The 27,952-nt window shown below is 24.1% G+C and overlaps 3 protein-coding genes across 3 annotated transcripts; all 3 read left to right on the top strand.

The window, feature by feature from the left end:
- Positions 1–205: 205 nt before the first annotated feature.
- On the top strand, positions 206–4,587 carry LOC122498488 (ras-related protein RabX-like). The gene is made up of 8 exons (XM_043606241.1): positions 206–593; positions 1,788–1,939; positions 2,251–2,322; positions 2,790–2,880; positions 2,970–3,622; positions 3,775–3,885; positions 3,975–4,086; positions 4,166–4,587. The coding sequence occupies exons 1-8, from the start codon at positions 495–497 to the stop codon at positions 4,307–4,309; spliced, it is 1,434 nt and encodes a 477-aa protein (XP_043462176.1). The 5' UTR covers positions 206–494; the 3' UTR covers positions 4,310–4,587.
- A 2,701-nt stretch (positions 4,588–7,288) lies between these two features.
- Positions 7,289–23,677, top strand: LOC122498385. Its single transcript, XM_043606077.1, has 9 exons — positions 7,289–7,605; positions 7,705–8,921; positions 9,118–9,367; positions 18,625–18,776; positions 19,511–19,647; positions 19,729–19,870; positions 21,999–22,091; positions 22,254–22,390; positions 22,682–23,677. Exons 3-9 carry the CDS (start codon positions 9,355–9,357, stop codon positions 22,836–22,838), a joined length of 831 nt encoding a protein of 276 aa, XP_043462012.1. The 5' UTR covers positions 7,289–7,605; positions 7,705–8,921; positions 9,118–9,354; the 3' UTR covers positions 22,839–23,677.
- Positions 19,887–22,027, top strand: LOC122498444. The gene is made up of 5 exons (XM_043606166.1): positions 19,887–20,785; positions 20,876–20,995; positions 21,084–21,201; positions 21,271–21,526; positions 21,809–22,027. The coding sequence occupies exons 1-5, from the start codon at positions 20,639–20,641 to the stop codon at positions 21,897–21,899; spliced, it is 732 nt and encodes a 243-aa protein (XP_043462101.1). The 5' UTR covers positions 19,887–20,638; the 3' UTR covers positions 21,900–22,027.
- Positions 23,678–27,952: the final 4,275 nt, after the last annotated feature.

Here is a 27,952-nt window from a genome sequence, read left to right as displayed (position 1 = left end):
TCGACTCTGTTATTTATTAGGTGGGAATAATTATTTATTTTACGAATAAATATTACGACAATTAGAAGACTTTCAAAATTGGCGGGTTTACTTCCTCGGATATTGACGAATCAGAAGCACTTCATGTTTCCCGCCAATGAAAATCGATTCTCTTTTCGAGATATTTCTCTTTTCTCATTTTCTGAGAAATGAGAAAATTTCAGTTTAGCAAATTACGGAAATCAGTTAAATAAATTTAGAAAATAGAACAAATATTTATTTTCATCAGTAAAATGATGACAAAATAATAAAAAAAAAATTATGCTTTCCTGATAAAGTGTCGCACTTATATTATATTTGCATGTATTTGTTTGTATGCGCAGTAAAGTTGCGCACTTATTGTGTTTTTTTCTGATCTTTCTGATGCAGTGTTTATAATTTATATCGTGTTTAGTCTTGTTGAAAATTTTGTTAATTACATTTAAATCTTCTGAAAAAGAATTCGACAAAAAAAAATGAGACTTCTTTTTAAAAGACCGGACGGATGTCCGATGAAATTTCATTTGGCAAAATTGAGTGATTACGATTTATATAAATATACAAAACTAATCACAGTAAGTAAATAACCTCAAATGTTTATAAAATTCTTCGCAAACATTCAATTATTTTCGTAAATAAACAAAATTTTCACACGAATTCAATTATTTCAAACCGAATTTTCCTAATATTTAAAAAAAAATCAATTATTTAAAAAGATTTTTATAAAATTCTTCGCAAGAATTCAATTATTTTTATAGATAAAATTCTTCGCAGGAATTAAATTATTTTTTTAAATTTTAATAATAATCGTTATAAGAATTTAATTATTTTTATAAAAAATATTAAATCTCATCGCAGAATTTCAATTATTATTTTTAATACAATTTTAATCGGATTTGGCGCGGTATCAATTAATAAAATTTTTTGAAAGAATTCAATTAGTTTCATAAAAAATTTTCTTTAAAATGATTTTTTTTTAAATTCTTCTCAAGAATGCAATCATTTTAAAAATTATTATTTTTATTATAATTTAACGCAATTATTCTTAAAAATTTAAATAAAATTCTTCAAAAAAAAATTCAATTATTTAAAACAATTTGACATAATTTATTTCTTGCAATTATTTTAGTTTTACTCTCTCTATTCTTTTAGAATAATTAAAGTTTTAATAATGAAGATTATTTTTAATTTTAAAATTATTTTAAAAATGAAAGTGTCAAGTAATAATTTTTGCGAAATTCAATTTTCTTCGTACAACAAGAAAGTTTAGCAGCAATAATATACATAGTAATTTAACAAAATTTATCGGATTCACTTGAAATTTGTTTTTAATGACGAATTTGACGTTAAATTTTAGAAACTAAAAATAAAGCATCCAATTTGTCGGACTATTTAACAGAATTTCAATTATTTTTTTTTCTAAAAAATTTGCCTAATTTCTTATTCTTTAATTACGATTTTAAAAAAATTCTTAATTGTTTAGAAATAAATGGAAAAAATAATTGTCAAAATAAATTTCTATTTGATAATCACAAATTCACAATGTTTGTTAATTAATTTGTCTACGTTAATTAATTTCTTCTTTAATTATTTTTTAAATTAAACTTAATAATGAAACAAATAAATTGTAAACTCTTAATTAATGATGAATTGTATTCTTTTAATAATTAATTTAAAATTTGTTAATTTAATACGCTAGTGGTTAATTAATTTCTTCTTTTTTTATATAATATTCAAGAGTAAAATATAATATTAAATTAAATTTTCAGTTGAATGGAGGCGAGGTTGAAGAACAAGGTAAAACCAACGTTCTTACTTTTGCACCTAAGGTTCCATTTCTTGATTACGAATACCTCTTTGATATAAAATTTATCGACGATTGTATAAAATTCAAGAAAATTTTAGATGTTGATAGTTATTAGTAAGTAATTTTCAATTTTGATTTTCATGTTGTTTTTTCAATTTTTCTCAATAAAAATTGTTCTTAATAATTTAATTCTATTTAATATTAAAAGTAAATATAAATAAAAAGATTTTTGTTATTATTATTATTTTATTTATTTATTTTAGTATATAGATAGACAATAATTTTCATTATTATTATTTTTCATAAAAAAAAATATTTAAAAAAAGTCAATTATAAAATGAAAAAACAATTTATTATTACAGACGAAAAAAAATTTTGTCGAATTTAAAAAAAAAATGATTAAAAAATGTAATTTTCTTTTTCAGTATCGGCGATTCGCGATTCTATCAAGGTTGCCCAATGAGTAAATTGATTATGCAAACAAAATCTTGTTTATTGTAAGTAATTATAATTATTATTATAATTACAGTACCATAAATAGAATATGTAGGGAAGGTAACTTTTATAGCGATTGCCTGAACTTTTTTGATTCTAATTTAAATCGGTTTATTGCTACTTTGCGCAAAACAATACTGAGATGTTAAATTTATTAGGTTATAATTATAAAAATGTTTAAAAACGACAAGTTTTTGTCCTCATCTTTATACTTTGTAAAGGGTTTATCGCCCGTTTATACATCTAAATAAATAAATTATTATTATTAAAAAAAATTAATAGAAAACCACTGCAAAGTATTTTCTTTATGGTTTTTAAATTTAAATATAATTTTTAAGTTTCTGAGGTCAGGAAACGTAAAAATCAAAATTTTTAAATTTTCTGTAAAGAAATACTTTCATGAAGCAGCAATATTATATTTTTTAAAAATAAAATATAGTTTTAATTAATTGTTTTTCGCCTTTTTCAGAAATCAAATATTATTATATCCAAATAAAAATGATATTATTGTCACGACTTTCGATGACATTTCTAAAAGAAACACTCAAACTATGGATGAGGTAATTTATATAAATAAATCCCTAAAAAAATTATTTTATCATTTTATAAATTTTCATACATTTTTTTTTGTTTTTTTGTCTTTTTCCAGGTACTAGAAAATAATTCACCATTACCAACAATCGCTGGCGAAATTCAATTATCAGATGAAGCAATTCAAAGCATTGAAAATAATTTAAATGAAAATTTAAAAACCTATCAAAATGGAAAGAAAAATGATGATGATAATAATACAGATCGTAATTTACTTGAATATTTGGATATAAACAGAAGAAAAAGTGTGGAAACGAATGAAAATGAAAAGCTTTTAAATGAGAATATAAAAGCAAATGAAATTGAAATAACAATAAGATATAGAAATAATAATTTAAATACAAATGAGAATGAAATTATTGAAATTAATGAAAATAATGAAAGTAATGAAAATAATGAAAGTAATGAAAATAATGAAAGTAATGAAAATAATGAAAATAATTTGAATGGCATTGAAAATGAAAGCACGCGACATAATGAAATCGTTTTGAATGGAAATTTAGTGACAATGCAAGAGGATAATGAAGTTTCGAATAATGTTGAAAAAAATTCAAATGAAAATCAAAAGCGAAAAACAAGGAAGAATGAAAATAAAGAAAATAGTGCGAATATTAATAAATCAAGTTCAATGGAAGTAGAAATCTTATCGTCAGATAATGAAAGCGATCATGAAAGTCATGAAGCTGATAAAAAACCCCGTGAACGACACCTGTAAATATTATTCAATTTTTTTTTTTTTTTGATTTTATTTTCATGTACCTTTGAATTAGTAATTTTTACTATATTTCCCATATTTAAAAAGAAAAAAACCATAATTTTATTTTACACTTTTTTAAAAATACTATAATCCTATTTTTTTACAGGACATTAGCAATGGTAAAAGAGAAGTTTGACAAATACGATTTAGAAAATTGGATAAAAGATTTAAATAAAGACAGACCAAAAGATGCTCAAGGATATCCAAAAAAATACGGGTTTGTTAATTTAATTTTTATCTAATAATAAATTCACGATTTTTATAAATAAGAAATATTTGAAATTTTGATAATTTTTTGTTTTTTAGTCGTACTTACAGTTCATGGGAGACCAGGAATCTAATTTTGTTAATAGCTAAAACTGATACTTACCAGTACATGTATAGTATGAATCTTTGGAAATATATATCAACGCTAAAAGTAAGTTTTCTTTCATTTTTCGTTTATTTAAATTGAAAATTGAAAAATTAAGTAATAAACATTTTTTTTTAATTTTAAGATAGTGGATCAGAGCAGAAAAGAAAAATCTTTGTACCGACACATGTATTTGCGAGTTTTAAAAAGTATTGACCAATTGAAGTTCATAACCGATAAAATAAAAGATAAATTCATTGCAGTCCGGGAACAGAAGCTGAAAGAATAGAAATGTTACTAGTATCCTTAAATCAGGTTAAAGAAACATTGTTTTTTTTGAGAATTCGCACAATTTTTCATCATCTTACAGAGATACTTGGTTGTTTTCGAAAAATAAAAAAAAGGAGATATCGATCATTTTTAAGTCCTTCACTTTGCAAAGTGATTATTTACACACATTCAATGTGAAGATCAATATTTTATTAAAAGAAACGAGTTTAGAAGAATGAATTATAAATTAGAAATTATATTAAAAATGAATAATTATAATAAATTATTTTTATATTATTCTTGTTTTTATAAATATTTTTTTACGTATTAACCACTTTTTAACTATATCAGGCTTCGCACTCATCTACTAAAACCTACTACATATTTACTACTTTTTTACGTTATGCTACTATTTGGGTACTTTTTTCAGATTTCAGCCACTAAAAGCTACTATTTCTGTTTTTTTTTAAATTTCCACTACTTTAAATTCGCTAATACCAGAAATCAAAAAACTATTCTCAAAAATTCTTTAAAACAAATTCTTTAATTCTAAATTCTAAATTCTTTAATTCTTTAACAAATTCTTTAAAACGATTCAATTATTTTCAAAAAACTTTCGAAATTCAATTATTTTCAATATCTAGTATTTTCATAAAATTTCGCAAAACAATTCAATTATTTAAAAGAAATTGATAAAACTCATCCAAAATTCATTTATTTTCATAAATAATAAAATTTTCCCAAGAATTTGCAATTAATTTTGAATAGCATTTTCAACAAAATTTCGACAAAATCAATTATTTAACAAAATTTTTATACAATTCTTTTCAATAATTCAATTACTTTTACTAACAATAACATTTGTCATGGAAATTCAATTTAAAAAAAATGTTTGATAAAATTCTAAGCAAGAATTCAATTATTTTTCATATTTATAATAAAAATCATCGAACAATTTCAATTATTTTTAATACTATTTTCAATTAATTAATCGAAAAATTTCAATTATTTCCACAAATAAAGTTTTCCACAAGAATTCAATTATTTCAAATAAAATTTTGATAATATTTATTATCAGGGAAAAGTCAGGGAAAGTAAAATTGGTCAGAAAAAAGTCAGGGATTTTTATTTAAGTAACTGGAAAAAATTGAATTTTGGAGAAGTTACAAATGATTGCAGAAATTCAATTATTTTCAAAAGTAATAAAATTCTTCGCAGAAATTCAATTATGTTCAAAAATTTTAAAAAATTCTCATAAAAATTCAATTATCTTTAAAAATAATAAAATTCTTCTCCAAATTTCAATTATTTTCCAAAAAATTTAATAAAATTCTTTTCAAAAGAATTCAATTATTTCAAAAAAAAATTTTGATAAAATTCTAAGCAAACTTCGCAATAATTCAATTATTTTCATAAATAATAACATTTTTTTTACAAAAATTCAATTATTTTCATGAATAATGAAATTCATCATAGAATTTCAATTATTTTTAATACAATTTTAATTGAATTCCTCGAAAAATTTAATTATTCTTAAAAATTTTATTAAAATTTCTCGAAAAAATTCAAATTTGTTGATAAAATTCTTTATGATAATTTATTTTCGAAAAACATTCATTTATTCAATAAATTATTTATTTTTTTATTTAAATAATTGAATTCTTGTAGAATTTTCCAATAAAAATTGATTTAAAAATTAATATTAGTTAAAATTTTAGATTATAATTGAATATTAAAAGCATTATAGCATGAATTTTTAAAAATACATAATTGATAAAATACTCAATTGAATTCTTTCGAAAAATTTTAACAAAATTTTTGAAAATAGTGACATTTTTCGAAGAATTTACTTAAAATTGTATTAAAAATAATTCAAATCCTGTGAAGAATTTTATTAATTTATGAAAGTAATTGAATTCTTGCAATGAATTTTTTCAAATTTTTTTTTAAATAATTGAAATAATGTAAAGAATCTTTTTTTTGAATTTTTTTTTGAAAGAATCTTATTATTTATGAAAATAATTGAATTCCTGCATCGAATTTTATTACATTTTTTTAAATAATTGAATTATTTTGAGAACTTTTATTAAAAAAGTAGATTGTGAAAATATTTGAATTTCAACGAAGAATTTCATTATATTCGTGAAATGTAATTAAATTCTTGCAAAAAATTTAAGAGAATAATTCCATTTTTCTAGAAATTTACTTTAAATTGTACCTATTATAAATAATTGAAATCCTCAGAAAAATTTTATAATTTATGAAAATAATGGAATTCTTACAACGAATTTTATCAATTTTTTTTAAATAATTGAATTCATGTGAAAAATTATATTACTTGTAAAAATAATTGAATTTATTCAACGAATTTCATTACATTTTATTTAAATAATTATATTCTTTTGAAAACTTGTATTAAAAATGTAAATTTTAAAAATTTTTGAATTTCAGCGTAGAATTTCATTATTTTTGAAATGTACCGAATTTAATTCTTGCAAAAAATTTTTGAAGATAATTTTATTTTTCGAAAAATTTATTTAAAATTGTAATAAAAATAATTGAAACCATGTGAAGAATTTTATTATTTATGAAAATAATTGAATTCTTGCAATGAATTTTATTATAACTTTTGTAAATAATTTAATTTTTTTTTGAATACTTTTATGGAAATTAAAATTTTTATATGACATGAAGATATCAATCACTCCGAGTCTTTTGACTCGGAGTAATTGATATCTTCATGTTTTTATAATAATATTCTTATAAGTTGTTGAATTTTAAAAATGTTTGAATTTGAATGTTTTGAAGAATTTTAATTCCTATGGAAAAATAATAATTAAATACTTATTTAAAAATTTAGTTATTGATGTTTGCGAATAATTTTACAATTTAAGAAATTCGTAAGTAAATGTAATAGAATGCTTTTTTGAGTATCTAATAATTTTTAGAGTGAATCAGAATATTCTTTATGGTCAGGGAAAAAGTGAAAATTTTGTCTGGAAATCAGGGAAAAGTCAGGGAAGAATAAAATTAAATATTTGTGGCAACCCTGTATTAACTATAACCATACTATCTCTTAAGTAAAATTTTCTACTTTGAAAAAGTTCACATACTTTTTTATTGAATTGATTTAAATTAAAGTTGAGTGAAGAAGTGAAAAGCAATTTTGATAAAAATCTAAATGTTCGTTGCTAAGAAACAATGTGGAACTTAAAAATTCAAAACATAAGGAAAAGTTGTGGAAGAAATTGTACAGAATTTGATAAGTTACTTCTTATATAAATGAATATGAAAAAGTAAAGAGCGGAAAATTTGGTAAGTTCTATTTATTTGAAATGAAATTGTTTAAGTACATATAATAAAGTGACCATTATTGTTTGATAGTAAAACTTTCGAAAAACTTTTTTTTTTCAGGCAAAAAAAATATCGCAATGAAATTTCACACTACTTTTTACTATTGCTTCGTAAGCATCGTGATTGGTGAAATTCTCCAAACTTATGAACCAAATCAATCAAATTTGCCTCTAGAGATCATACACTCAATAAAAAGGGATCATAATTATCACCAGATTATGTTAATCACGAAAAATGAGAACCACAAAAATTCCCTGCTAATTCGAGAATTTTCCAAAAACCTACCGATCTTGCATTTCAACTCCTCTGCTTTAACTGAAAAAATTGAGTATTTCAATCAAATGAATTCCTTCAAAAATCCACGAGCCACGACATTATTTCTAATTATCGAAACAGCGATAAATAACAATTATCAATGGACTCAAGAAATTATGAATTTGATCAAGAAATTATCAACAATAAAAATTCGACCAAAATGTTTAATTCTTCATTTATTGGAGAGAGAAGAATTAAAGAAGAACGTTACAATACGAAAGGATGTGGAATTTTTGCGAAAAATGTGGAAATCTCTATTTCTCGATGTCACTATCGTGAAAGTATTGAAGAAAAATGTTACTATTTATCATCTGAATCCTTTTGTTTCGCATAAAGGAAAAATGTTCCAAAACTTGTTTCCCCTATTTCCGGATAAATTGCAAAATCTTCATGACTATCGATTGGAAATTGGTATTTTTCAAAGACCACCTTTCACTCTAGTGAATCGAAATTCAACAAAACATCCTATTCACATTTTTGGTCCGGATGCAATTACAGTGAAAATTTTCTCCGAACTTATGAGATTTAAATTAAGTTTTCCAGCATCGAATGAGGAATTTTTTGGGAAACACTCTTGTTTGCCAAGAGAAAGGAACTGGATTTATGAAACAATTACTCGAGAATCGAATAAATCTCATTGGAGTTCGTTCATCTACAACATTTTCTATTTGTCCACAAGAAACCAATGAGAATGTATTTATTGAACTAGATTATTATGTGGCCGTAATTTCTATTCAAGAATCTGAATCATCTGGAGTCATTCTTTTATTTGGTCATAAGTTTTATTCATCGATTCTAATTAAAATACCCATAAGAGTTATAATTTTATTATAAATAAAAACATACACTTTATTTGTATAATTGCATTGAGTCATTCACTTTAAAGTTAATTGAATAATAATCATTAATTTCTATTTGAGTTTCAGGTTCTTGTTTGAGCTATGGGCACTCTTGTTGGGGTGGTGAGTTCTTTATGACTTTCTATTTGCTAAAAGAATTTAATAAAAAAAGTTTCAAAATTATAAATTATTACATTCTTATTTTTTAAAAGATACTATATTCTAAATGAAATCGAATAAAGTAAAGCTTATTTACAGTTATGAATTTCATAATACCAAAGATATACGAATTTGCAAAAAAAAAAAAAAAAATTTACAGCTCACGGAAAGCGGAGTGGCAGTAATTTTGGTTCGAATAACTTACGAGTAAACGAAGATAACAAAAATATTGTTTTACCATTGGTAAACGATCAGTGGATGTTGTCTCCATTGATTAATAAACGACATCCGATGCCGTCGACTGGAAAATATCGAGTTAGATGGATGAATATATTCAAGGGTAAAAGTTTGCCTCGCGACTGGGATAGTAACGAATCAATTGCTTCGAAGGAGGAAAATGATATTACGAGGTAAAGAGCATATTGAAGTATTTAGATTTAAACTGAGATATAAAAATATCGAACAAGATATATTCGCATATATTGATAATATTTATTTCCCGATAATAGTTATATTATTAATTTTTGAATTAAGGTCGTCATTAGACGGTCTGAACATAGAAGGATTCCTAAAATCATTGCTCAGGAGTTTTTGGGGTCTCTGATTTTGAATCTGAAGTTAAATTTTTAAAACTCAAAATGATGGCAGACTGTTGGATTTCTAAGAAACTTGGTATTAGGCGGTTTTTAGGATCCCTGATTACGAATCTAATTATGAATAAGATATCAGACTTGAAGTAATAAAAGCAGCGGACCTGATAATGATGATCATAAATATTGAAAATTAATCGAATTCATTGTCTGGGGTTTTCGAGATCGATGGAATGCATCTGATTTGAAATATTCAAAATTTCAAAATTAAGAATGACGTATTCAATAGGGTGTTTGATTTTTAGAAATCGGTATAATCAGATTCGTAATCAAGGACCCGAAAAATTGCCAAATACCAAGTTTCTCAGAAATCCAACTGTTTTTAAAATTCTCGTCCGTCATGTTGTTGCCACCTGTAAACGCTAAAAAAACACCAGTTTTCCAGAATGTTTTTTTAATAAAAGGAAAGGGAATACAATTATAATAATGTAGTATGTTATTAGTCACTGCAACTAAATGTTATTAAATAGAGAAAGAAAAAAGACAGACCTACTCCTTAGTACGGGTATTAGGGAACTGAGAGCGGACATCGAGCGGACGTGGCTTTTATAGTGCCGAGGGAGGGGGCAACCGCCAATCACCGCGCGCGAGTCTCCCTTCCACTCACTACTGCCGATATAAAAGTACCGATTCCGCTTTCTTGCGATCAGATCCAATCGAACGCTGATGAGTAACGGATGAAAAAATATCTAACCTTTTTAATTTTTAATAACAGGATTTTTAGGAAAGGAACTTTTCTTATATGAAACGAGTAGATATGCAAATTAGGTAAAGAAAGAAATTCTTATTCTTTATTTTGAAAAGAGGAACAAAGAAATGTTATTACAGATTATTAGTATTATCATTATAAAAAATTATTTTCATTGAATCCACAGAGATGGAAATGCATTAGATTTTCAACATTATAATAAATCAATTTCTGTTATTTGTCTAGAAAAGAAGAATCAATCTTTCTTTTTCTCACGAACAGAACGAAATAGTAAAAATTAAAATAAAAAACAGAATTAAACAAACTTTTTCAAAAATTAATATTAAAGTAAAATTAAGAAAAAGGATTTTCCAAAAAACAATTTCGAAAATGGTAGCAGATGTTTAGTAGTGTCTTCTTTTCTGCAAATTGAATTTGTGAACTTGTATTTGAACAGGAAAGTACGTGATGTACATTATATCCTGAGAAATTGTAAATTGTAGTTAAAAACAAAGGCGCAACATATATTTGAGAACGTGTTTTGCACTTTCGATGCATTATTTCGTTATAGTTTTCAAGAGAGCAACATCATCATTATTTGTTGGATTTTTGATATATAAAATTTATAAATACATGTATATACGCGGATATGAAATTCAGAAAATGCATTGTTCTCGCTTCGATTCTTTCATCTCAGCTGATCCTATATCGGCACTTGACTCCTACATATCAGAACTCTCAATTTTCGCCAAATAGACATATTTCCTGTATCATTCGCGTCATATCAGTAGAATGCATTGCCAAAGTCCCTTAAAAATCAATATTTTCTTTTAAAAAAAAAAAAGGTTCACATAGACTTTGAATTCTTGTTATATTTTCTGGAAGGAAACCACATTCGAGTGTTTTTAAAAATTTTTTTTAAAGGGAAGAAATTATTTAAATTTTAATTAGCAACTTAGAAGTTTTATCTAAATTGATTTTTCCTCTTAAGGGTCATTATTTTTACAAAGAAAATGTATTTCTACTTGTTTCTTATTAAAGTATATACAGCATCTCAGAAATTTTCTTCTGAAACTTTGAATATTTGACGGAAATTGAAAAATAAATTGCAAAAACCAATAGCTAGGAGAACTAGGTGGTAACTTGTTACGCGGGAGGTAAGAATTCTTTGCCGACAGCAACAATGTGACATATTGGACTTTGGCGAGTTCACTGTTTTTTTTAGCATTATTCTCTTGCAAATTTGCTTTTCACTATTTTGCACTAGCTTCAAATGCAGTTTAGCACTCCTTAGAATATTTATTATAAATAATGAAAATTAATTTTTATTTCTAATTTATGAAAATCTTTTTAATTCACTTATAATTATTAACAAAGAAGAAAAATATTTTTTTTTAATAATCAATTTACGATTAGATTTCTTGCATTGAATCGTTGTTAATCTATATGATGTCTGCGGATGGAAATTAAACGGAGCCTTCTGTAATTGAGGCATTCATTGATTACTGATTAGTCATTTACAGCGTTTGAATGCGACCAATATAACAAAGGAATTATTTAATAATAAATTTAAATCGTACATTACAACGATATTCATTGATTGAAAATCAAGTATTAATAGTAGTAAAACTGTTATTAAAAGCTTTTATTAATTTCTTTTTTAGTATGCTAATTATTATTATTTTTAGACAAATTTTGTCAAGTTCAGCTAGCTTCTATCTTCTTGATAATTATTTAGATACACAAAGTAGAATATCATTAAATTTTATATTAATAAAAGCAGCAACAACAATTTTTCGTTGCAGCCATGTAATGATATGATTTTTATTTGCTGAGAATTTGTTCGCTGGATGGAGTCCGGGTTCCCTTAATTTAATTAAATTTTATTTATTAACTGCGTGAAGCGACATGTAGATTTAGTTTTATATTTAATTTTTTCATATAAGCAAGATGGTACCTTATCTAAAAATCCTGTTATTAAAAAGTAAAAATTTGGTTAGATATTTTTTCATCCGTTATTCATCAGCGTTCGACTGGAACTGATCGCGTGAAAGCGGAATCGGTACTTTTATATCGGCAGTAGCGAGTGGAGGGGAGACTCGCGCGCGGTGATTGGCGGTTGCCCCCTCCCTCGGCACTATATAACCCACGTCCGCTCGATGTTTGTTCTCAGTTCATTAATACCCGCATTAAGAGCAGGTCCTTCGTTTTCTTTCTGTCTCAATTTAATAATATCTAGTGAAAATTTCTTTCTCACTTCCTCTATTCTAGACAAATAACATAAATTGGTTTTTTTTATATCAGAACTATTATTATTATTACTATTTTTATTGTCACTCTTGTTAATATTTATTATTATTATTATTAATATTATTATTATTTTAAAGTAACTGTTCTAATTAATTTAATCATAAACGAATTAGAAATTATTTTTTAATTTTTCCATTCGCGTTGGCTGTTTCGTTAAAAGAATCATGTTGACATTCATCATGAAGGATAGTTTCGTAGTAAAGTTCCTGTAGTATTTATATTTTAAAGTTACACATACTCAGAATGCGCGGATTCATTTAGGAAGTAAACACTTTGCCAATTAAATTTTTAAGCAAATTGCACGAGCAACATTGGCTGAATGTTTTTCTTCCATCGCCTTTAATTAGAATTGACTTCAAGAAACTCGGGAAATCCAATAATTAAGTGCGATTAAAGATGCCGATTCACTTCCATTTTACCTTTTTTCCAGCATTATTAAATTCACGAAATTTTTGAAAATACACGTGAATAAAATTATTATTAATAGGTACATAATAACAATAGTTAATAAATAATTATAAAAATAATAATTAAAATGTCAACAATAAAAATAGAAGTTCAAATTGTATTATTTTTGAAATTACTAATTTTATTTAAAAAAAGGTAGTAAAGGAGTAAAGTTGTTGCTATAGTGAATTTTAGAAAATGAATTAATAACAATATTTTTAATCAAATATATGACTTTTAGAAAATTAAAGTTCGAAATTTTACACCAACTCCCGAAAAGTTTAATGATGCGGAAATTTTTTAACATTCTGAATATGAAATTTCCAAATTATCGTGTATAGTGGGTTAGAAGTGAATTTTACACGCTTTATTCAATTATAATGCCCATCAAGAAAATTTCATTAAATGATAGTTGCAACAGTTTAAATTTGTAGCAGATCTCTTCAATTAATATGTGAATTTAATTCCTTTTACTATTCTCTAAATAATTATTTTGGTAATAAAAAATCGATTTTCGAATTACAAAAAAATAGTTCGACAGTATTCTATTGTCAATTGTATTATTAAAAAAGTTTATTATTAAATTTATTATTAAAGTTGTTGAAATTTTTTTTGAAATCAGTATCCAGAGAGAAAATTAATTATTAAATTTGTTAATATTTAACTAGATATTTTTTTGTTTATTAATAAAAAATTGTCATACGACATTTTGTTTTAATTAAAGTATTCAACATTTTAATCAATTAATGTTTTGCTTGCTTGTAATGTCACTATGTATATGGATTGGCGTTTATGAATCAGGACTGTTGACGATAGCCTCCGGTGTTTTGAAACAAAATAAATTCAATTCAGTTCATGCCGAGGAGCTTGTCAATGAAACACATTGCATTTCCGTCTATGTTTGTATACAGGAAAAATATTAAAAATATTTAAAAAGGATCAAAATAGTCTTAATGATGGTTGGATACTTATAACTTTTATGATTAGAGACAAAACTGATAGATTACTCCTCTGTTAAGGTCAATGCCTATAGATAAAAACTAGAGGCCCGAAGGCAGTGCAGAAATATTTATAAAGACAATAATTGAAAACTGCAAACTTCTTTGAAAGTTTCTTTCCAAGTAATTTTAAGAAAATTAACAATATATTTCTAGTCGAAAGTTGTAATTCAGTTACTTATTGTGTTCAAGGAAAAAAAAATATCAGTCTGCAGTTACCTTTTTGACAGAAATGACTAAACTGTTTGACAATCGTTATTTTTATTTGATTAAATTTTTATTGACATGCCTCGGCCAATGGCCTTTTCACAATCAAAAACGAAATCTTTGCATTCAGTGGTTCATAATTTTAAATATGTCAATGTTTATTATAACTTTGGTAATTTTTTTTTATACGCAACTAATATACATAGTTAGAAAATGAAATAGATTTACTTTGGTAAATTTTTAAAAACTAATGCCTTCGTTTTCAATTTTATCTTTTTGAATTCAAATAAACCATTAGAATCTTTTTACAGACTTCGCACTCGATAATTAATTTTAAAAAAGTATCTTTCAAACTAAAAGAAAAGGAGTAAAAAAGTAGCTATATCAAAAAATTACCACCTTACCGACCAAAAAATCTCATTTTAGATACTTCCCAAAATGACAAGAATTCAATTCCATATTTTTTATTTTCCAGACTTTTTCCCTAATTTGCATTAAAAATGTTTACATCTTTCTTATTCTGCTAATAAATTGAATTCCTGCAACGAATTTTTTGATTCATGAAATAATTTAAATATTTATATAAAAATAGTTTCTAATTCTTAAGAAGAATTTTATAAAAATTTTTGAATAATTGATTTCTTTTAAATTATTTTTATGCAGATTCTAATTTAAATAATTGAATTCTGGGAAAATTTTTATTATTTATGACAAGAATGGAATTCTTACAAGGATTTTTACAAACATTTTTTTAAATAATTAAATTCTGTTTGAAATGTTTATGAAAATTGTAGATATTGAAAATGATTGAATTGCAAAAATTTTTTAAAAATAATTAAATTTTACAAAGAGTTCTATTAAAACTTTGTAAAATAATTGAATGTCTGTATATGGCTTTTTATTAAATTTATGAAAATAATTGAATTTTGCAAAGAATTTTATTAAAATGCCTCAAAATAATTGAATTTTCGGGAATAATTTCGTTATTTACCTTTAATAATTCAATTTTTTCGAAGAATTATTTATGTAAATAATTAAATTCTTGGGAAGAATTTTATTAAAAGCTAAAAGAATAACTTAATTATTTCAAAAAAATTTAAATAAAATTATATTTAAAATAATTGGTTTCTTTCGAACAATTATATTAAAATATTTAAAAATAATTGAATTACTGTGATTAATTCTAATATTTTTGTGAATAATTGAATTCTTCCAAAGAATTAAAAAAAAACATTTTTTAAATAAATGATTTTTTCGAGGAATTGAAATTAAATTTTTAAGAATAATTACATTTTTTTAGCAATTTCTGTAAAAATGTATTAAAAATAATTGAAATCCAGCGAATAATTTTATTATTTATAAAAATAATTGAATAGTTTCAAAGAGTTTTTAAAAAATTTTCAAAAATAATTGAATTCCTGAGAAGAATTTTAGTATTTATGAAAATAATTTTATTGTTGCGAAAAATTTTATTAAAATATTTAAAAATGATTGAATTTCTGTAAAATTTTTTTTTGATTTTTGAAAATAATTGAATTTTTTATGAAAATTTTAAACATTGTTTAAAAAAATTGATTTTTTTGGAAATATAGTAAATATTATGAAAATTTATTATTTTTACAAATTAATTGAATTCTTTTGATGAATATTGTTATTTATGAAAATAATTGAATTTCGCAAAGAAAGTTATTAAAATTCCTCAAAATAATTGAATCTTCAGGAATAATTTTTTATTTTTCGACATAATTGAATTTTTTGAAGAATTATTTATGTAGGGGAGAGGGCCCTAAGGTGGTCACCCATCTTTTGAACGACTGTAGATTTCAAATGGAATTATATATAAAGGTCAATAATACGGCGTTTGAAACTTTATCTTATTACCTAACTTTCTATCATAAAGTTTTTTTTATTTCATTAATAAAAAAAAAGTTATGGCACTTTTTAAAAAAAGTTGAAAATTCGACTTTTAAAAAAGTGGCCCCAAGGTGGTCACCATACAAAAATTCACTAAAAAAGTATTAAAAAAATGTAAAAACGTATTATTAGGTTGTTTATTTAATATTAATTGTTTTTCAGGATCACAGAAACATATTGCATATTTTTTTTTGCACTTTGTCCTTTCGTCAAAAATGATACTTTTTGTGTATGTATTAGACAGGTAAAATTTTGAAAATAATTCTATTTTATTATTATTCATCATAAAACTTAAAAATTGATAAAATTCACATTCACAGTGATAAATGTTGATAAATATGGCGTATAAACATATTTTCATAAAAAATCAAAAGTGACCACCTTGTGGCCAAAAAAGTGTCCACCTTAGGGCCAAGACAGAATTTTTTAAACGTTAATGAAAAAATTTTTTAAAGCACAATATTAATTATATTCATTTAGAATATTATTGTACGATATATACAGATAATTTTAACGATTTTTACTAATTTAAAATGGTTAATTTCGATGATTTTAACACCCTGAGAAAAAAATTTCTCGATCATTTAAAAACAGAAATTTTACGACGTTCACGTTACAAAGAGACTCATACGACTATTTACCTCAAAACTTTACTAAAATCTTTGTCTTCTCAAATAATAACAATAACAAAAAACATTTGAAGATACTAACTAATATACAAAAATTTTCTTAGGGTGACCACCTTAGGGCCCTGACCACCTTGGGGCCCTCTCCCCTAAATAATTGAATCCTTAGGAAGAATTTTATTAAAAGCTAAAAAAAAGAATAATTGAATTATTTTAAAAAAATTTAATTAAAATTGTATTTGAAATAATAATTGGTTTCTTTCGAACAATTATATTAAAATATTTAATAATAATTGAATTCCTGTGATTAATTCTAATATTTTTGTAAATAATTGAATTCTTCCAAAGAATATTAAAAAAAGCATTTTTTTAAATAATTGATTTTTTCGAGAAATTGAAATTAAATTTTTAAGAATAATTACAATTTTGTTTAATAATTCCTGTAAAATAGTATTAAAAATAAATGAAATCCTGCGATGAATTTTATTATTTATGAAAATAATTGAATGGTTTCAAAGAATTTAAAAAAAAATTTTTTAAATAATTAAATTCCTCAGAAGAATTTTATTATTTATGAAAATAATTGAATTATTGAGAAAAATTTTATTAAAATATTTAAAAAGAATTTAATTTCTGTAAAAAATTTTATTATTTTTGAAAATGATTGATTTCTTCATAAGAATTTTATAAACATTGATTTAAAAAATTAATTTTATTCGAAATATAATAAAGATTATGAAAATTTTATTTTAAATAATTGAATTCTTATGAAAGTCTTTATTTGTGAAAATAATTGAATTTTTCAATTAATTAATTTAAAATATTATTAAAAATAATTGAAATTCTTCGATGAGTTTTATTAATTATGAAAATAATTGAATTCTTGCTTAGAATTTTATGAAAATTGTTTTAAAAAAAAATTGAATTTCCATGATAAATGCTATTATTAGTGAAAGTAATTGAATTATTGTAAAGAATTGTATAAAAATATTGTTAAATAATTGATTTTTTGAAAATTGTATTCTAAATTAATTGAATTCCTGTGGAAATTTTATTATTTATGAAAATAACTGAATTTTTTCATATTTTTTTTTTAAATAATTGAATTCTTTTGTGAAATTTTATGAAAATACTAGATATTAAAAATTGAATTTTGAATATTTTTTGAAAATAATTTAATCGTTTAAAAAAATTTGATTATTATGATTATCATTTATAAATTATAATTGTTAAATAAAATAATAACTTTCCCTTTAGACGGCAGGTTGCTTTGTAGTATGGGGTGATATGGAAAAATTGATCGAGTGTATTGCAATAAATTTTTCAGCAGTCACTGTTTTATGTATAATTGTTGTTTTCTTTTTTAAAGAGAAAAAGGTGAATTTACTTCTGGACATTTTTTTTATACTCCTATTAGTTCTTAAGATGATAATTAAGAACTGAGCAATTAAAAACTAAATTATAAAATACCGACTGTTTTCAAAATACTATATATTCTTTTTGTATAGATTAAAGAATTGTTCATTGAACTGGAATCTATTTGGAAATTTTGGTCATCTGTTCAGGAGAAGAAAATAATTTCCACCCATGCCAATTATGGGAGGCTTGTTACTATTATCTGTATAGGTCACTTTTTTATTTTCTTCTTCTACTTTCTAACCCGAAAAATTACAATAATAATTTACTAATTTAGAAAAATAGTAATTTTTTGAATAGATAATTTTTGAGCCCTTTTTTATAATCTCTATATTTTTAATTAAATCTTAACACGGTTGCCACAAGATTGACAAAAAAAAATTGAATAAAAAGAAAAAATTTATTTTCTAGGAAGTTTAATTGGATGTTTGATTGGTTATGTAATGCCGCCGATAATTCCACAAATTCTTAATATTATTGTTCCTCTAAATGAATCAAGACCAAGGGATTTACCATTTCCAGTGTATTACTTTGTTGACTATTCTGAAGATCATTTCTATTGGGTTGTACTTTATGTTACATTTAACATATTTTGGATGATTATTATTTTGATTACTTTTGAATCTGTTTTGGCTACTAGCATCGAACATGCATGTGGATTATTTAAATTAGTTAGGTAATTAAGTGTATGGCGTATTTTTTTTAAATATATTACTCAATTCAGAAACTTTTCTGAATCATTTTATTAATTACATGTAACATTGATTTTCAATTATATTTTTCAAGTCCGAAAAGACATTCTAATTCTCACTCTTTAATATTATAAAAATTGAAAATTGCAGGAAAGATTCTTTTTGTTTTAGTTTTCATTTGAGAATGATTAAAGTTAATGAGATGGAAATGGAAAATTTGAAAACGGTTCATTTTTGCGTCAGGCAACATAATCGAGCTATTGAGTTTGTATATTTATGAAAATTGATTTTAGGATAATTAATATAAAAATTGTTCCAAGTTGCAAATTTTTATGCTTTACTAGATACTACAACATCGTTGAATCGATTTTTAGTCCTTGTCTTTTCTTTATAGTATCTTTGAACTGTATGTTCTTTTCTCTTTGCCTGATTGAGGTGCGAATGAAAAGTTTGCTTCTAACAAATTCTTTAAGAATTTATTTTCTCTAGACAAATAAAAACTTCTTCAATATAATTTGAAATAGATGCTAATAAAATTTTAATCAATTAAAAATTTTATTTAAATTTCAGTTTTAATTTTTTAGTTTTTATTTTTAAATTTTTAGGTTGTTACACATCTTGATGACTTTGAAATAGCCTTCAAGTTCGGAATATTTCTTATCGCTTCCTCAACGAATCTTTTGGTTCACAATGTTTTTTCGCAAAGATTAATGGACCACAGTACTGAAATAACAGATACTATGTAATATCTTTTAAAACATTTAATGACAATCGTTTCTCAATTATTACTGAAATATTAATTTTTTCTTGAATAACGAACTAGATACAATATTTCTTGGGATGAGCTGCAATTGAGTGTAAGAAAAAATTTCTTATTTATTATGATGAGATGCAGAATTCCCTGCAAAATGACAGCGGGAAAAATGTTGGATTTATCATATAGAACTGCAACAGCGGTAAGAATTTTTCTTGGAGAATCTTAATAAAGATTTGAAGATTTTAATTATTTTATATTATTTCAGACTCTTCAGGCTTCCTTCTCGTATTTTACTTTGCTACTATCAACCACTACCTGAAGAAAATATTTTTATGAAAAATAAATTTAGTAATTTTTTTAAGTTTGTCTATAAGATTTTTTCTACAGATTCCAATCACAATTTTCTTGATAGCGTCAAATTTATACTAAAGTAGGATCAAATTGATGACAAAAATGATTAATTTTTTATTTAATCCATATTTTTGGTATCAATTCGTTGCAATGCGATACTATTAAGTGATTGCAAAAAAGCAAATAGATTTATTGAAATAAAAGAATATTTGAATTGCTAGTTTTATTGCTAGAAAGTTTTAGCTTTTCGTTTTAGAAATAATAGTGAATCTTATAGTTCCTCTTTGCTTGAAGATTGAGAGAGGACTGACGGAAAATTTTCCTGCGAAGACTGTATGTTAGAAGGGTGGAAAATCGTAGCGTGAATGTTGAACAAGAATTATTTATGAAGATAATGACGAAAAAGTGCTATCATGTTAGAGATATAATTATATAACTATAGTTTATTCTGTTAAAAGAAGATTTGAAATTAATTCTTGTAATTTCACAGAATACTTTGTTCTTTTCTAAAAGGGTGAAAATTTAATAAATAATTACGTTGAACATTGATTTTATCACGAGTCAGATTTTCACCTCTTGTCAGTAAAGAAGTAGTTGAGTTTTATCCGATCAAGTTTTGAAAATAATGTCGAACACCTTTGACAATCATTATTTTTATGTTAATAAATTCTTCCTATCTTGCATTGGCCAATGGCCTTTTCATAATCAAAAGCGAAATCTTTCTATTCAGTGCTTTATAATTCTACATCTATTCATCTTCTTTATTCCAACGGTAATTTTTTTCCATTTTCAAATTCTAAAAAATTGTTCACCACTTTAATGCTTCATTTTCTGAATATCAAAAAAAAAAATTATTTTCTAGGCAAATGGTTTTCTTAAAGCATGCGGAAATATGAATAAATTAACGGAGTGTATTCCAACAATTTTTTCAGGAATCACTTCACTTAGTTTTAGCATTATTTTTCTATTTAAGCAAGAGGAGGTTAATTATTCTTTTTACAGTTATTTATTTTATGGAAAAATTTCCAAATTAAAAAAGTAGTGCAAAAATATAATTATTCCATTTCTAGTTGATGAAACTTTATCAAGAAATCAAATTTGATTGGGAATGTTTGTCCTCCGATCAGGAGAAATTAATTATTTCTAAACACGCCAATCATGGACGACGTTTTACAATTTTCTTTACAGGTCAAAGATTTATTTATATGAAAAAAAAGAAGAAAAAAATTATTTTTTAAAAAATTTCGAATATTCTAGGATGCATAATTGGCTCATTAATAACTTATATATTAATGTCATCAACAACACAATTTCTCAATATTTTACCTCTCAATGAATCGAAATCAAGTGAACTGCCATGTCATGTTTATTATTTTTTCAATTATTCGGAAAAATATTTTTATTGGATACATTTTTCATTTAATACACTTTTGGAAACGGTTATTTTTATTGTTTTCGAATCCATTTTGGCTGTATCCATTGAGCATGCATGTGGATTATTTAAAAAAATTGGGTAAATTTTAGATTATAATTCGTTATAAAAATTGTTCATTTTTATGACAATTGTCACATAAAAAAATAAAAGTGGTCTGTTTATTGAACAAGGCTCTATCACCCTCTGTTTTTTCTAACTTAAATGTACAAATACAAAGTTTAATGTAAAAAAAATTAAATAACAGATTGTGTTGCAAAACATAATCTGTTTAATAAAAAGACCATTTTTATTTTTTTCTGTGCTTGTGTAATTATTTTGTTTATTTTTTTATTAAAAAGATTATTTTGAATTGTGTTTCAGTTTACATGTGCAAAAAATTAATTGCAACGACACCGAAAGGGATAATTTGAAAGCGCTGATTTATTGCGTTTCGGAACATAATCGAGCATAATTGAGTATGTTCTTTGTATGTTTAAAAATTTGATTTCAAAATAAGATTATTGAAATATTTTTTAAAAAATGATTCATTTTTGAAATTGAATTTCTAATTAGATTTTGTGGCAGTATTAAAGCTCTCTACTTGCCTTGCTTTATGTTCTTAGTGACTTTAAATGGCATTTTTATTTCTGCTTCTTTGATTCAGGTGAGTATTGTTAAGTTCTATGTCTAACATTATTATTCTGTATCTAGGGAAAAATATTATTAGTTCATTAGTTTTCTAGACTTTTGCAAATTAAATTATTTTTTAGAAACTTAGCTTCTTACTGAATTCAAAATTATCAATTCCCATCTTTATTCTTTACAGATTGTTGCACATTCGAATAATTTCATAGTAACTGTAAAATATTGTGCGTTTGTTGGGAATTCTGTGGCTCATCTATTTTTTAACACACTTTTTACGCAAAGAATAAGGGACTATAGTACTGGTCTTACAGATACTGTGTAATATTTTTTTTTTAAATAAATCAGGGACTTGACTGTAAAGAAGATATGTTGAAAAAATTTTTGAACCTTATGTGGTATACAGAATTTATAGTGACCTGGTGTTGGTAATAATAGTCCTGTTTGGTCTATTCTTACACTAATTATTTTTTTTCTAATTAATTATACTCTTTGAAGAAAATGATAAATAATAAGTTGCAATCAGTATTTTAATATTTTATAGGTGTTAAAAAAATATTTTTAAACATAAATTTTTTAGGTTCTCACCATAAAAGTTTGATTAATTTACAGATACAATTCTTTGTGGTATGAAAAACCATCTGGAATAAGAAAAATTTTGTTACTTATTATGCTGAGGAGTAAAATTCCTTGCGATATATCTGCTGTGAAATTGTTAAATATATCACTAAGAAGTGCTTGTTGGGTGAGAATATTTAAAAATTTATAATCTAGTAATTATTTGTTGAGCATTCCATGAATTTATTTGAAATATTCCACTAATGAAGACATTCTTTTAAGATCTATTAAACAACTCTTATTTAGCTCTGATGATATCAACAACGAATTAAAGAGTTAATAGTCAAAGAATCAAAGTGGCTCACTTTCTTCTGAAATATTTCATTATTTAATTTAGCAATCACTTGTTAAACAGTTGGAAAATAAAATTGTTTATTAAGAATTAGAAAGTATTTTTCTAACTCATTTTATGCGCATTCTCTGGACTGCAACTCTTGTATGTTGTGCGAGTAATCTAATAGTATGGGCGTTTCTCATTTTGCGCAGTAGACGAATTTAAGTACACTGCGCATTCCGACCCATGTGTCAGTATGCGCAGAACACTCAAATTCGTTATCTGCGCAACGACGATACAGTAACACGATTTTCCTAAATACAGCAATTCAAGAACTTTGCATTGAAACGTTATAACATCTTTCATTATTGAACATAATTTCTAATAACTTTCTTTATTAAACATCTTTCTAAAATGTTCAGAAAATATTGTGCTAGGGGAAAAATTATTATTTCTCTCTCTCATCAAATTAATTTGGTATTATTATTTCTCTCACCAAATAATATTTTCTGAATTATAAATTTTTTTTATAAAAATTCTAAAGAGTAATTTAAAATTAAAACTTACAGCACATCATAAATGTACGTATACACTAAATAATTGCCATTTGCAGAATAGAATAATGGCTCTCTTCTTCACGGTGATTGACAAGCATTCAGCCAAACAGTGACTCAACATTTCATACTTTTAATGATAATAGCAACAAAAAAAATAGTTACAATACTTACCAGTAATTAACTGAAAAAATAATATCAATAAAGAAAAAATAATAAATAATTCTCATTTTTAATCATAAAATTTTAAATGAGGATCATTTTAAATTTTACAATTCTCATTTTAAATTATAAAATTTAAAATGAGAATTGTTAATAATATAAATATAAATAATAATTAAAAATTATTATTATTAATTATTAAGCTTCTGAAAAAGCTGAAAATTAAGCTGAAAATTAAGCTTCTATAGAATTCATAAGAACATTCTGAATATTTTTAGTGTCTTTTTTGTTTGTCTCATAAACTATGAAACTACCATAAATTCTAATAAAAGACCTTCAAAATTTTTTTTTCTACAAATTTGAACGCAATTATCTTGATAAATAACAAAATTCTTCACAGAAATTTAATTATTATTTTTAGGAATTTTAATAAAATTCTTTGCAAAATTCAATTATTTTTCTAAATAATATTTATCACAAGAATTCAATTATTTTCAAAAGTAATAAACTTCGAGCTTACAAGAAATTCAACTATTTTTTTAAATTTTAACGAATATTTCGTCAAGAATTCAATCATTTATCTTTATAAATAGCAAAATTTTTCCCCAAAAATTCAATTACTTTAAAAAATTTAAATAAAATTCTTTGCAAAATTTCAATTATTTTCAAAAAAAGTTCTTCGCAATTCAATATTTACTATTTTTGTAAAATTTATCAAAAAAAATTTAATTATTGAAAAAAATTTTTGATACAATTCTACGAAAACAATCAATTATTTTCATAAATAACAAAATTAAATTCGTTAAAATTTTTTTCATCGCAGAATTTAACAAATTTTTAATATAATTTTTAAAAAATTCTTTGAAAAATGCAATTATTCTTAAAAATTTTATTAAACGTTGACGAAAGAATTCAATTTTAAGAAACATTCAATTATTCAATGAAATAATAAAATTCGTTACAATAATTCAATTATTTTCATAAATAACTTTTAATTCGTCGCAGGAAATCAATTATTTTCAAAATTTTTTTTAAGTTTTTCTGCAAAAGAATTCAAATATCTTGATAAACAAACAAAATTTTCCCTATAAAATAAATTATTTTAAGGAATTTTAATATAAATTCTTTTCCAAAATTCAATTACTTTGATAAATATCAAAATTCATCACAAAAAATTCAATTCTTTTGAAAAGTAATTCTTCCCATGAATTCAATTATTTTCATAAATTCTTAGTATAAAAATTAAATTTTAAAAAACATTCAATTATTTGATAAAATAATAAAATTCGTTTCAATAATTCAATTATTTTCATAAATAACTTTTAATTGGTCGCAGGAAATCAATTATTTAAAAAAATTTTTTTAAGTTTTTCTGCAAAAGAATTCAATTATCATGATAAACAAAAAAATTTTCCTTATAAAATCAATTATTTTAAGGAATTTTGTCGACAGTATGAAGTATGAGTGTGTATTGTAAAGAGTGGGGACGAGTTCACAGTCCTTTAAAACTAAAGCATAAGCAGGTGTGGTCAGATTAATTAGTCGCTACTCAAAGTGATAGCACGTTTGTCTTCCAATAAGGCTCAGTGAAGAATTGGAAGGATTGATTATCTCCAAGTTTTTGTACTTTTACTTGTTAAATAAATAAAGTAGAGTTGGCTCTCAGTTGAGTAACCAACTCACCAAAAATAATAATATTAGTTGTTTCTTACGGCGACAACAATTTTAATAAAATTATTTTTTAAAATTCAATTTTGGAATTTTAAATTAAATTATCTTTATAAATATGTAGCGAAGTTCTTTGGCAAAATTTCAATTCTTTAAAAAACATTTAATAAAATTCTTCGCAGGAATTCAATTTATTTTTATAAATTATTATTTAAATTCTTCTCAGAAATAACAATTATAATTAAAAATGATTGAATTTAATTAAAATTTAAAAAAATTTTAATAAAATTCTTCAAAAAATTTTTCAATTATTTTCAAAAATTGTTATAAAATTCTTTAATATAATTAATTCCAGTAAAATTTAAATATTTTCAAAAGTTGCTAATAAAATTTTTTGTAAAAATTGAATTTTAAGAAACATATTCAATTATTAAATAAATTATTTATTTTTCTATTTAAGTAATTATTGAATTCGCGTAGAATTTTCTAATAAAAATTGATTTAAAAATAAATTTCGAAGAAGTTAATAGGTTATCTTTAATTGTTATCGAAAACAAAGTTAAATTTTTGTGGCAACCCTGCAGTAATATAATAATAATAATAATAATAATAATAATAATAATAATAATAATAATTAATGATATTTATTCTAAGAATGATATGGCTCTATAACTATCGTCAGAGTAAAATTTTATAAATATACATATATACATATTTTGAAGCTCTGGGAAAGCATTTGGTGCATAATTGAGGAGCTGGATCGAAGAACCGGCTCTTCGCTCGAACTCACGCAGAAGATAGTCCCCTCGTCAGTTATGTCATGAAAATTTAAAACTCAAAAAAAAAAATATTTAAAAATTATGACGTTGTAGAGGAGAAAAAAATACATCTTTTTTCTATTTACAATTTTTTTCTAGAATGCAAGTTATTAATACTAAAAAATAAAAACTAAAAAATTTTTTTCTGAAAAATTAATTACCTTTTGATAAATATATCGTCATTTCTCAGTCAAATATTAATGAAATGAACCGATTTTTTTTAGGCTTGCACAATATACCTTACCGAAGCCCACAGGCCAAAGTAAAGTCCAAAAAAACAAATTGTTTATTAATTATTAATTTTGAAAGTTGTTATTTACAATAACAGGAATTTCAATTTTCAACGAGAAAAAGTATGCGACGAAATTTCACATTATGAAAACTTCTCGCGAGAAAGTTTTTCCTTTATTATTCAGGAAGTTTTTCCAAAAAGAATTAAACCGATTCGATGAGAGAGAGAGAGAGAGAGAGAGAGAGAGAGAGAGAGAGAGAGAGAGAGAGAGAGAGAGAGAGAGAGAGAGAGAGAGAGAGAGAGAGAGAGAGAGAGAGAGAGAGAGAGAGAGAGAGAGAGAGAGAGAGAGAGAGAGAGAGAGAGAGAGAGAGAGAGAGAGAGAGAGAGAGAGAGAGAGAGAGAGAGAGAGAGAGAGAGAGTAGAATCTTCTTTCATGAATTATACACTCGTATTAAAACTACCGATTTGTAGTAAACAAGTAAATAATTATCATTATCCTATTTAGTTGGATGATAAAAAATCTTTTGCAATTTGATAAAGAAATTTGGAATTTCACAATGACTGTTCAAATAATTTTCGGAGTAACAGTAGCCGAACAGCCGCGGAAACTAAGGGAACGAATACTCTTTGGACTCTTATTGATAATCTACATTTTTTATTCCACCAACATTTTTACGGCTTTAACAGAAATTTATCTTATTCACAGCAAAAATGAAGTACAAATCAACAGCTTACGTGTATTGAGTGAATTGAATTTTGATTTAGCTGGAGAAACAAATTTCCCATTAATCTTGAAAGCATCGGGAGAGGAAAATATATTGCGAATGTGGAAAAGAAAAAATTATACAATAATTGTCGGGGATTTATGTTTAAGAAGTTTGATTCAAACAAAGGATAGAATTTGTTTTGTGAAGAAATCAATAGCTGATTGGCTTGTGAATAATCTTTTGGATGAAAATGGTTATTCATTGATTAAAATTGTACCGGAGTATTTGAATACAAATGCTAATGCATTTCTTCTTGAGCCTGGATCGCCGTACGTTGAGAAATTTCAGAAAATATTTCAATTATTGATTCAGTCTGGAATCAGAAGTCAAATGGCGAGAGAATTCTCACTACAGAATAAAAGTCGTCAATTACATGAGAAAAAGGGAAACGATGAGAAGGTTACGAGTGGATTTGTAATTTTTGGATTACTTATATTTGGATTTGTTGTATCGACTTTTGCATTTATTGGGGAATTATTGTTGGCAATGTTCTACAAGAGACGCAGTTCAAAACAATTATAAAAAATTAAATTTTTTAAAAATTTTTAAGAAAACAATTCTAAAATTTTAATAAAATTCAGTAAATAAATGTTCAATTTCAATTATTAACAAACACGATTATTCAAAATCAAAAATCAAAATTTTTAATAAAAATTATTAAAAAAAGATAAGGAAAAAATAATGGATTATTAAAAATAAAATTCAAAGAATTTAATTCGAATTTTAAAAATGTTTTTAAAAATTCTTCGCGAGAATTCAATTATTTTCCTAAATAATAAAAATTCTTTGA

This window comes from Leptopilina heterotoma, unplaced genomic scaffold (genome assembly GCF_015476425.1).
Source record: "Leptopilina heterotoma isolate Lh14 unplaced genomic scaffold, ASM1547642v1 Lhet_15, whole genome shotgun sequence".
Classification (NCBI taxonomy): domain Eukaryota; kingdom Metazoa; phylum Arthropoda; class Insecta; order Hymenoptera; family Figitidae; genus Leptopilina; species Leptopilina heterotoma.
This window is presented reverse-complemented; position numbering and strand designations above follow the sequence as displayed.

Coding starts and splice junctions, on each gene's coding strand:
- LOC122498488 (XM_043606241.1), top strand. CDS start 495: ATGAGACTTCTTTTTAAAAGACCGGACGGATGTCCGATGAAATTTCAT. Junction 3,623..3,774: donor AAACCCCGTGAACGACACCT/GTAAATATTATT, acceptor ATTTTTTTACAG/GACATTAGCAATGGTAAAAG. Junction 4,087..4,165: donor AATATATATCAACGCTAAAA/GTAAGTTTTCTT, acceptor TTTAATTTTAAG/ATAGTGGATCAGAGCAGAAA.
- LOC122498385 (XM_043606077.1), top strand. Junction 19,871..21,998: donor CTGCAACAGCGGTAAGAATT/TTTCTTGGAGAA, acceptor GAATTTCTAATT/AGATTTTGTGGCAGTATTAA. Junction 22,092..22,253: donor TTTCTGCTTCTTTGATTCAG/GTGAGTATTGTT, acceptor TATTCTTTACAG/ATTGTTGCACATTCGAATAA.
- LOC122498444 (XM_043606166.1), top strand. CDS start 20,639: ATGTCGAACACCTTTGACAATCATTATTTTTATGTTAATAAATTCTTC. Junction 20,786..20,875: donor TCATCTTCTTTATTCCAACG/GTAATTTTTTTC, acceptor ATTATTTTCTAG/GCAAATGGTTTTCTTAAAGC. Junction 21,527..21,808: donor GGATTATTTAAAAAAATTGG/GTAAATTTTAGA, acceptor ATTGTGTTTCAG/TTTACATGTGCAAAAAATTA.